A 12,083-nucleotide genomic window follows, 5' to 3' on the forward strand; every position below is an offset into this window, starting at 1 on the left:
TAGTGGTACCTTCCCTAAAGAAATGCAATGATCCTGAGGCACAGCCGGAGTAGTTTCATCTGTGAGTTTTAATCTATACAGAAGGGCACATAGAGGTTATCTTCAAAGGAGGGGTCTCTGCAGAGTGTCAAGAAATCAACACTTGAATTACATTTCTAAGCAAGAAAATGTCAGCAAGGACGATCCGCTTCATCATGTCATTGATCCCATTCTGGCACATAACCAACTGTCATTTCTGTGAAGTCTGTATAAAAATAGTGTTAAATGTACTTTGATGTCAGTTAGAATATATTTTTTGAATAATAATTGTATGATGGTGATCAGAGCTGTCTTTAGGGAAGTTCAATGAAAGGTGACTGCTTGAACACTGGCATGCAATATTTACTGGTAGGGAGAGGTTTTTGACTGTGCAGGAAGGGTAATCCCTACAGAGGATAATAGTATGTAGGAAAGGACTGTGACTGTGGGATAGCAGGTATAGTAGGGAGAGTTGGTGCCTATAGTAACAGTGGGATAATAGTCTCTGGGTAGGGAGTGTGACTGTGGGATAGCAGGTATAGTAGGGAGAATTGGTGCCTATAGTAACAGCGGGATAATAGTCTCTGGGTAGGGAGTGTGACTGTGGGATAGCAGGTATAGTAGGGAGAATTGGTGCCTATAGTAACAGCGGGATAATAGTCTCTGGGTAGGGAGTGTGACTGTGGGATAGCAGGTATAGTGGCGAGAGTTGGTGCCTATAGTAACAGTGGGATAATAGTCTCTGGGAAGGGAGTGTGACTGTGGGATAGCAGGTATAGTAGGGAGAGATGGTGTCTATAGTAACAGTGGATAATAGTCTCTGGGAAGGGAGTGTGACTGTGGCATAGCAGGTATAGTAGGGAGAGATGGTGCCTATAGTAACAGTGGGATAATAGTCTGTGGGAAGGGAGTGTGACTGTGGGATAGCAGGTATAGTAGGGAGAGATGGTGCCTATAGTAACAGTGGATAATAGTCTCTGGGAAGGGAGTGTGACTGTGGCATAGCAGGTATAGTAGGGAGAGATGGTGCCTATAGTAACAGTGGGATAATAGTCTCTGGGTAGGGACTGTGACTGTGGGATAGCAGGTATAGTAGGGGGATATGGTGCCTATAGTAACAGTGGGATAATAGTCTCTGGGAAGGGACTGTGACTGCCGGATAGCAGGTATAGTAGGGAGAGATGGTGCCTATAGTAACAGTGGGATAATAGTCTCTGGAAGGGACTGTGACTGTGGGATAGCAGGTATAGTAGAGAGAGATGGTGCCTATAGTAGCATAGGGATAATAGTCTCTGGGAAGGGACTGTGACTGTGGGATAGCAGGTATAGTAGGGAGAGATGGTGCCTATAGTAGCAGTGGGATAGCAGGTATAGTAGGGGGAGATGGTGCCTATAGTAGCAGTGGGATAGCAGGTATAGTAGGGAGAGATGGTGCCTATAGTAACAGTGGGATAATAGTCTCTGGAAGGGAGTGTGACTGTGGGAAAGCAGGTATAGTAGGGAGAGATGGTGCCTATAGTAACAGTGGGATAATAGTTTTTGGAAGGGAGGGTGGCTGTGGGATAGCAGGTATAGTAGGGAGAGATGGTGCCTATAGTAACAGTGGGATAATAGTCTCTGGGAAGGGAGTGTGACTGTGGGATAGCAGATATAGTAGGGAGAGATGGTGCCAACGTTTACGAATACTGACTACTAATCTTTACAATGGTGCCTATAGTAGCAGTGGGATAGCAGGTATAGTAGGGAGAGATGGTGCCTATAGTAACAGTGGGATAATAGTCTCTGGAAGGGAGTGTGACTGTGGGAAAGCAGGTATAGTAGGGAGAGATGGTGCCTATAGTAACAGTGGGATAATAGTTTTTGGAAGGGAGGGTGGCTGTGGGATAGCAGGTATAGTAGGGAGAGTTGGTGCCTATAGTAACAGTGGGATAATAGTCTCTGGGTAGGGAGTGTGACTGTGGGATAGCAGGTATAGTAGGGAGAATTGGTGCTATAGTAACAGCGGGATAATAGTCTCTGGTAGGGAGTGTGACTGTGGGATAGCAGGTAATAGTAGGAGAATTGGTGCCTATAGTAACAGCGGGATAATAGTCTCTGGGTAGGGAGTGTGACTGTGGGATAGCAGGTATAGTGGCGAGAGTTGGTGCCTATAGTAACAGTGGGATAATAGTCTCTGGGAAGGGAGTGTGACTGTGGGATAGCAGGTATAGTAGGGAGAGATGGTGTCTATAGTAACAGTGGATAATAGTCTCTGGGAAGGGAGTGTGACTGTGGCATAGCAGGTATAGTAGGGAGAGATGGTGCCTATAGTAACAGTGGGATAATAGTCTGTGGGAAGGGAGTGTGACTGTGGGATAGCAGGTATAGTAGGGAGAGATGGTGCCTATAGTAACAGTGGATAATAGTCTCTGGGAAGGGAGTGTGACTGTGGCATAGCAGGTATAGTAGGGAGAGATGGTGCCTATAGTAACAGTGGGATAATAGTCTCTGGGTAGGGACTGTGACTGTGGGATAGCAGGTATAGTAGGGGGATATGGTGCCTATAGTAACAGTGGGATAATAGTCTCTGGGAAGGGACTGTGACTGCCGGATAGCAGGTATAGTAGGGAGAGATGGTGCCTATAGTAACAGTGGGATAATAGTCTCTGGAAGGGACTGTGACTGTGGGATAGCAGGTATAGTAGAGAGAGATGGTGCCTATAGTAGCATAGGGATAATAGTCTCTGGGAAGGGACTGTGACTGTGGGATAGCAGGTATAGTAGGGAGAGATGGTGCCTATAGTAGCAGTGGGATAGCAGGTATAGTAGGGGGAGATGGTGCCTATAGTAGCAGTGGGATAGCAGGTATAGTAGGGAGAGATGGTGCCTATAGTAACAGTGGGATAATAGTCTCTGGAAGGGAGTGTGACTGTGGGAAAGCAGGTATAGTAGGGAGAGATGGTGCTATAGTAACAGTGGGATAATAGTTTTGGAAGGGAGGGTGGCTGTGGGATAGCAGGTATAGTAGGGAGAGATGGTGCCTATAGTAACAGTGGGATAATAGTCCTCTGGGAAGGGAGTGTGACTGTGGGATAGCAGATATAGTAGGGAGAGATGGTGCCAACGTTTACGAATACTGACTACTAATCTTTACAATGGTGCCTATAGTAGCAGTGGGATAGCAGGTATAGTAGGGAGAGATGGTGCCTATAGTAACAGTGGGATAATAGTCTCTGGAAGGGAGTGTGACTGTGGGAAAGCAGGTATAGTAGGGAGAGATGGTGCCTATAGTAACAGTGGGATAATAGTTTTTGGAAGGGAGGGTGGCTGTGGGATAGCAGGTATAGTAGGGAGAGTTGGTGCCTATAGTAACAGTGGGATAATAGTCTCTGGGTAGGGAGTGTGACTGTGGGATAGCAGGTATAGTAGGGAGAATTGGTGCCTATAGTAACAGCGGGATAATAGTCTCTGGGTAGGGAGTGTGACTGTGGGATAGCAGGTATAGTAGGGAGAATTGGTGCCTATAGTAACAGCGGGATAATAGTCTCTGGGTAGGGAGTGTGACTGTGGGATAGCAGGTATAGTGGCGAGAGTTGGTGCCTATAGTAACAGTGGGATAATAGTCTCTGGGAAGGGAGTGTGACTGTGGGATAGCAGGTATAGTAGGGAGAGATGGTGTCTATAGTAACAGTGGATAATAGTCTCTGGGAAGGGAGTGTGACTGTGGCATAGCAGGTATAGTAGGGAGAGATGGTGCCTATAGTAACAGTGGGATAATAGTCTGTGGGAAGGGAGTGTGACTGTGGGATAGCAGGTATAGTAGGGAGAGATGGTGCCTATAGTAACAGTGGATAATAGTCTCTGGGAAGGGAGTGTGACTGTGGCAATAGCAGGTATAGTAGGGGAGATGGTGCCTATAGTAACAGTGGGATAATAGTCTCTGGGTAGGGACTGTGACTGTGGGATAGCAGGTATAGTAGGGGATATGGTGCCTATAGTAACAGTGGGATAATAGTCCTCTGGAAGGGACTGTGACTGCCGGATAGCAGGTATAGTAGGGAGAGATGGTGCCTATAGTAACAGTGGGATAATAGTCTCTGGAAGGGACTGTGACTGTGGGATAGCAGGTATAGTAGAGAGAGATGGTGCCTATAGTAGCATAGGGATAATAGTCTCTGGGAAGGGACTGTGACTGTGGGATAGCAGGTATAGTAGGGAGAGATGGTGCCTATAGTAGCAGTGGGATAGCAGGTATAGTAGGGGGAGATGGTGCCTATAGTAGCAGTGGGATAGCAGGTATAGTAGGGAGAGATGGTGCCTATAGTAACAGTGGGATAATAGTCTCTGGAAGGGAGTGTGACTGTGGGAAAGCAGGTATAGTAGGGAGAGATGGTGCCTATAGTAACAGTGGGATAATAGTTTTTGGAAGGGAGGGTGGCTGTGGGATAGCAGGTATAGTAGGGAGAGATGGTGCCTATAGTAACAGTGGGATAATAGTCTCTGGGAAGGGAGTGTGACTGTGGGATAGCAGGTATAGTAGGGAGAGATGGTGCCTATAGTAACAGTGGGATAATAGTCTCTGGGAAGGGAGTGTGACTGTGGGATAGCAGATATAGTAGGGAGAGATGGTGCCAACGTTTACGAATACTGACTACTAATCTTTACAATAGAATTCTGGATATGAGGCATGTGTGATTTGCCTTTATTTCCTAGGGGATGCTACCTAATGTCATTTGTGATGCTATGTGTGATGTAAGATATCATACTGAATACATTTCACTGATGATGACATTAAACTCTGTCTGCCTTTTGGATGCTGAAGTGAAACAGGCAAACCTTCCTTTCAGATTCTGTCTATTTTGAAATGCAAACATTATCTTTAGTGTACTTTTGCATGAGGTGTTTGACTAATAAATACATGCAAATATATTTTGGCGCAGACAGAGAGGGGAACACTTACAAGGTGTTACGTGCGCTGCCTGCATAAGTGACACTTTTGCATAACAGACTTGTAGACACTAGAATCCTGCTTTGTGCAGCCAAGAAAGATACAAAGAGACAAGGATATAAGGAGACAAAACCCAAGGGCATTTGGTCCTATAATTGGAAAAATCACATTACATGACTCCTACAACCAATTAGTTAAAAAATTGATTAATCATTTTTTTACGGTACATTCTTCATTAACACATACAAAACTGTAATATTAATTAGCAGCCTAACTAATGTGTCAGGGTGGCATAATTAAAAAAAAATTAAGTAAGGGCCTGGAAGTGAGTTAAGTAAATCTAGTATTTTTGTATATGGAGGCCTACAGCTGGAATCTCATTTGCTTGACTCTTAGGCTTTGTATGTATGTTTTATTGATTTTTTTGATCCAAACCCCATTTGAGGTCCAATATTTGTTCCTTATTTCCGACTGTCGTGTTTTTTTATGGGACAGTCCCAATTTTGACAGCTCAACCCGCAGTCCCGGATTGTTACTGAAATGTCCCAACTTTCTCTTTGATCTCCTGTACTGAACAGCCAGAAAAAGATACAATGTTTCTAACTTAATTGGCTTTTGGCAGAGAGCCCAGAATATGTGGCAGGTGCACTTATAGATACTTTTGTAACAATTTAAGATAAGCAAAGAAACTATTGTAATATTTTAAGATAAGCAGGTCTCTTGGGGAAACTGTGACTTGCATCTTAAGATTTTATTCACACGGGAAGATTTAATGCCCTCGTCTTTAAAAAGCGAGCCTCGTCGACAAGTCGTTTGTTTTGTCGTAACATAGAAAATCCAGGAAATCGCCAGGTACCATGCACACAATGCTATTAGCCTGAAAATGCACAGAGACGCTTTTCGGAGAGAGAGATCAGAAATAGCATAATCTTAGAGAAGTATAGAAAAAACGTCAGTAGTCGCGATAATATGCAAAGCGTAGTACACAAGGCATGACGTGAGTGGAAATGCGTACGGAAGATTCAGTAGATACGGTAGATTCTACGGCGTCAAGCCGTGAGTACTTATAGAATAATAGTAGTAAGTAATAATAGAAGTATATAAGAAAAAATAAAATAGCCAAATCATTATTTTCCATATATAGTGGGATAGAAATCGCTTAGGAATTTTCGCCTGTAAAATAAGCAGGCGACTTGTCGCCGAGACTCACTTTTTAAAAACGCGGGTGACAAATCTTCCCATTTGAACCAACCCTAAAGGGCAAATTATCTTCATTAGCAAAACTGTAATAACTGAAAAAAAAACACAGAAATGTGTTCAAACTTTGATAACCTGCCAGATTTTATAAAATGAACATGGTAATTAGGGCTGTCGCCACAAAATGGGCATGGTCAAAATTTTTTGCCGATCTCCGCATGCCAAATCTTTTTGTACCTCTTTCCTATTTCCAAAATGTTGGGAGGTATGCTTACAGTTTTGCAACCTCTCCCTTATAAGGGAAAGTATACCCTACATATCGCCAGGAGTTATCTTCTATATTGTTTTTAAAAATGGATATACAGTAGCTTGCTGTGTACATAGAACACAATTTATGTGTATATCTGTTTTCATACACACAAGGTGGGGCTGCTGCAGCAAATACATTCATCTCCAAATGACCTTAAGGGGTGCTATTGTTGCTTGCACTCCATTAATGTATTGCATTATGTAATCTCTGCATTATAATTTTAGATTCTGCTACAATTGGAAGGAACCCCCAACTGTACACTAATTACTGGGTTCATTTCTGGCTTTTGGTGGCCTTCCCTTACTGCATTTTCTCCGGCTTCCCTCACCTTAAAATCTGTATTTAATTTGTGTGCTCGTGCAGCTTATCTTAATTCTCCTCTCCAGTTCCTTGGTAATATTCCTTATATCTCCCTTCTACATTTTCTCTTTCTACATTAACCTCCCATTCACCTATTTGAGATCATTTCCATATCTCTTACTATTTGTCTGTTGCTTCATCAGCTTAATTGCCGAAATGAGATATTGATAGCCCTGTAATTGTGTGGGGGTTGGGGCGGGGGGGTAGGCAAAGTATTTTTCCAAATTACTGTCTGCAATTCACAATCAAGCAGGATTCAGTGGATGTATCTGCTACTGAAATCTTTGGTGGCAATTAAAAAAACATTAGTGTCTTTAGTAAGTCAAGCTTCAGAAAAAGGAAACTTTTCAGGATCATTTTAGATGCTTGGTTGATAGACTCACCTGATCCATTATACTTCTTAGAAAAGCAGTGATTGTATACTGTATCTATCAGCATGTATGTTCTATCTAGGTTGTATGGACTGATCAGTCATACTTGCTCACAATGATGGGATATGGGTGAACAATGATTGGGTGAAACACCAACTGGTGACAACGATGGTGGGTTATGAATGGAGTCGAGTGATGTCCTTAATTGGCAGGTACATCCTCCATAGCCCTGCAGATTTATATACGTACAGGTGAAATTTAATAGACGTTAGAATTTCACTTTGTGTGCACTCTCCCTGTCCTTATCTCAACAGGTGGAGGTGTCACAGATGTTGGGCATGTAAGGAACGCTACAGGTGACAGCTGGGAGATATACAGTAAACATACATACAGGGAAATAGCAGAATGTCACATGGGAAGTGTGTAAAGATGTAGGCAGTAAAATGGGCTATTTATTAAGCTGTCCCTGCTCAGTGGCGTAGAACAATGCAGAGTAGTTATACATGGGAAAGTAACATTAGTACTGAAATGCTAAAGGGAATATGCCCTTAAATACATAATACAGATATGGGACCTGTTATCCTGAATGCTCGAGACCTGGGGTATTCCGGATAATGAATCTTTCCACAATTTGGATCTACTAGAAAAGCATGTAAACAAATAAATTCAGTAGGCTGGTTTTGCTTCCAATCAGGATTAATTAAATCTTAGTTGGGATTAAATACAAGGTACTACAGAGAAAAAGAAAATAATTTCTAAAAATTTGAATTATTTGGATAAAATGGAGTCTAATGAAGATGGCCATCCAGTAACTTGGTGCTTTCCAGATAACTGGTTCCATACCGGTAAAGAATATTCTTTTATTTACATTTATTGCTGGGAGCTGCCATATTGCTATACTCAGTGTAGGTCTTCTCCATTGACTGTAACAAGACAAATAAAACCATTTCTAACCACCAGCGATCTCCTACAGCAGGAGAAATGGGCAAAGGGGATCTCATGCAGGAATGGATTGACTTGACTGGTGGGAACAATTTGATTGGCTACAGATCTATTAAAGGAGGTGGGGCAGTTTGAAGGAAAGAAAAATGTGATTGGTGGATGGGAATAGAGGCGCTGGAGATAAAGAATTGGCCAGTTGAGGGGGCAGCTCCTCATCCAATTTTATTGTAGGTTTAAGGAACAGCTAAATATGGCCCATACTTTATCAGATCATCTTATGCACAGAACACTCTTATTCATTTTATTGGGGGAAAGGATGTGGCTATAGGGCGTAGGGCTTACTTAACAGGAAAATTACCTGGAACACCAATCAAGCCTCGATGGTGCTAAAATGTTATAATATGTTGCAAATGCTAGTCTTTGTAAGTATATGTCTATAGAACAGCTTCCCTAATACACAGGACTCTGCATGTCCCTGCTCACAAAAACCTACAACATTTACAAGTGATACTACAGAAGAATAATTGTGTATTAATATTGCCTGAATGAATAATGCATTTCCAAATGCTGCAGCGTATTCCCTTTCCACCAGCTCTTTCCATCCTTAACCGTTGCTTGGCTTCCAGCAAAGAGCCCAGACTGAACGCAGTACATTGAGGCACTACAGGGATAGGGTTAACTGTGAAGCACTTATATGTTGCTGATTAGGATGAAGTAGAAAGAGGCTACACTCCTCATCTTGTGTGTGTCTCCTTGAGGTAACCCGTAGAAAGGAAATTAATAGAAACAGAAGGAATAACCACTTTTTCCTGCAATTTCCTTCAGAGATATGGCTTCTCTAATCTTTATTGAAACCCTTTAACCTGTCACTCTCTGTCCCTTTCCAGATAGTATAGGAAAGCATGAAGGGGTGGAGGGGGGGATTGATTGTGTTGTTCTGGAATGGGTGCTGCTTTATTTAGTTATTTTTCATTTGCGTGCTTTGTTTTTATGGAGTCATTCCTTTGATGCCTTTTTCTGTTCCACCAAGGTCAAAGACTAGGGGGCACATTTACTATTGGTCGAATATCAAGGGTTAATTAACCCTCGATATTCGACCGTTGAAGTAAAATCCTTCGACTTCAAATATCGAAGTTCGAAATTCCTGCAAATGATCGAAGGAAAAATCGTTCGAACGATTAAATTCTTCGATCAAACGATTTTCCTTCAATCCCAAATTGGTAGGAAAGCCGATGGGGACCTTCCCCATAGGCTTACATTGGTGCTCGGTAGGTTTTAGGTGGCGAAGTAGGTGGTCGAGGTTTTTTTTAAAGAGACAGTACTTTGACTATCGAATGGTCAAATAGTCGAATGATTTTAAGTTTGAATCATTCGATTCGAAGTCGTAGTTGAAGGTCGAAGTAGCCAAAAAAAAAAAACTTCGAAATTCGAAGTATTTCTTATTCTAATCCTTCACTTGAGCTAAGTAAATGTGCCCCTAGCTGTTCTGTAAAATTCAGGAACATCATTACAAACATTTGCAAGCTGAGGGTCCAGAGTTTTGAGCTAGGAGCATTCCATGCAGATACACTTTCGACTTTATACGCAGGCCACGTTATTCTCTAACTGAAATATCAGCTGTTGTTCCATAGTCCACATGGCTGAGGTCTATCACATGGAAGATAATACTTGATCTGTTCAGTAGGTTAGGAAGAAGAAATGTCCATGGCACAAACTACTGCACCTACCAAATTAATCAGAAATACATGCTTTGGGATTTATGGAACAGATTTTATAATGTATATGCAAAAGTGGAGTGTTGACTTGGCTTATTAAACACCACTTCATAATTCACTGATAAAATCAGAAACTGAGTTCCATCAAAACTTACCATTAAATTAGCTCCTGATACACTCTGTACTCACAAATATAGGGCACTGACATATACATTACTCTACCCCAAGTCTAGGAACTTACTCAATCATAACATCAATGAGATATTGTCCTGCAACTGCTATATTTCTAGTAAAGCTTTGCTGTTCTCTGTGGGGTCCTCCTTCACTTTAGCCCTAATACTGATAAAAGAAGACTAGGCCTAGCAAGTGCACTTTCCTGTGCTGGGTAGAATTAAATGAAGAACATGCTTGAGGCTAGTTGCACAGGACAAATTAGGGTGATGTTGAAATACGACAAAGAGCCATGAGCAGTCAGTGGCTTGTTCCCTTCCTCTGCTATTAGGCATGGGGGGTTATGAAACACTGTAAAGTCGCAAGACACGGTCTAGTGGTGCCTCTTGTGTTGACTTAAGCAGTGAAGTGGAAATCAATAGCAACACAAAGTAAATATACCGTTTGCACAGCTTGTCAGAAGCACCTGCATTTCATTCTGATGCTCTCACTGTGAGGGGGGCCTGGGCTGACGGTGTTATCCTTGTTCACAAGCTTCCATGTGGAGTTTGCAAATGTCATCTACTAATATTAATCCACCCCCCCTCCCGTAGCTGCCACTTCTGACTATGGCTTCATTTAAGGTCCCTTCTTTATCTGTATTGAAAGGTTTTTGACCTACAAGCAAAGCAAAATTGTGTTGGTTGCACTATAGTCCTAATCTTACCCTCTATCTCGCTTTGTGTGAGCCAAGTCAAGGAGCCTGGCAAGTACAGTACCTACAAAAGAAGATGTCGCAATTCTTCTTACAAATAATAACGCCGCAGTGCTTCAGCATGTTGCACTTTGATGAAATCTCAGAGGATCTGCTTTGCTGACACTTGTGGAGCTCACAGTCCCTTGCTCTTTGCAGTATAACTAAGTTTGATTTTTTTCTCTTTCTCTCCAGCCTGCCCAGCTGCCATGTTTAAAGCAAATCAAGGCATGGGAATATGTGCACCGTGCCCCGCTAACAGTCGTTCCACTTCTGAGGCTTCTCCCATCTGCATCTGCCGCAATGGGTACTACCGAGCTGACTTTGATACACCGGAGGCCCCATGCACCAGTAAGTGTGATGCACCACTTAAAATTGCATTATTTTATATGATATTATTTTTTTTTTAAAAAAAACCCTTGTATATCTAACACCCACAGGTGTAACTAAACGTTTTTGCTCCTCAAAACCATTGGGAAGATTATTTATTTCACAAATATTGAAATCGTTTTAGGTGGTCATTGGCCTGATTCCCTGGTGGAACAATGCATCTCTTTCCCTTTAACTATAGCAGATAAGGGTCTTGTGACAAAAAGGGAAAGGTTATTTTCCTGGTCGAGAATGCACACCTTCAATCCCCAAGGTCCTATTGAGGATAAATTACAATGTACAAAAAGCAGATAGAAGGTGGATTACGAAGCCAGTATATTAAAAATGTATCATTTATTACTTGTATATAATCTCTCAAACACTGGCCGGCCAGGAAACACAATGAATAATTTAAGAATAAATATACATAAAAACAATTATAGATTCAATCCAGGTGGATAATCACTTTTCCTGTCGAGAAAAATCAAGTAACTGTTCCTTGGTTAGGGTGTATGCTTGTAGTTTAAAAAACAAGAAAAAAGTTGCGAGTTGTAGTTCAACAAGAAGGATAAGTTATTTTAATTGGGTTTGTGACCAAGATGTTTTTTCTCCCAATATGGCGAAGCAATGAGGTATGCTTTACTGAGTGGATAAGCAGGCAGATCGATGAATGGCTAAATGTAGAGAGCAACATTTTCCTAGGGGATGTATTGGGGCGTCCCCCACTCCCTCCCCCTTGCTAGTTGTTAAAGCCCCCCAAAATAAATTTGAATAGTCTCACCAGATTCTAAGTTCCGGAATTCCTCGAGGGCACAGCCGGGTTTGAACTCTCAGCAGCCTCAAGCCTGTTTCACAAATTCACCTCTCTGCAGATGTCCCTTTCACGAGGATCCAAGATGGCGCAAAGTCATTCCCTTTAACTGTTACTCCCACTAAATGAAGATCTTATGCAAAGACCTGGGTAAGGTGA

At 42.2% G+C, this 12,083-nt stretch overlaps 1 protein-coding gene across 2 annotated transcripts in view; it reads left to right on the forward strand.

Moving 5' to 3' along the window:
• Positions 1 to 12,083, forward strand: part of LOC108717147 (ephrin type-B receptor 1-B-like) — a 186,407-nt gene that overhangs the window by 97,814 nt on the left and 76,510 nt on the right. For both annotated transcript variants that reach the window (XR_005961394.1, XM_018263965.2), the window contains exon 4: positions 10,940 to 11,095. Coding sequence is in view for 1 of the 2 variants with exons in the window: in XM_018263965.2 (XP_018119454.1) it covers positions 10,940 to 11,095 (156 nt within the window). In the remaining variant the exon portion in view is untranslated. The remainder of the gene's footprint in view (positions 1 to 10,939; positions 11,096 to 12,083) is intronic.

The sequence above is a fragment of the Xenopus laevis genome, chromosome 5L (genome assembly GCF_017654675.1).
Source record: "Xenopus laevis strain J_2021 chromosome 5L, Xenopus_laevis_v10.1, whole genome shotgun sequence".
In the NCBI taxonomy this organism is placed as follows: Eukaryota; Metazoa; Chordata; class Amphibia; order Anura; family Pipidae; genus Xenopus; species Xenopus laevis.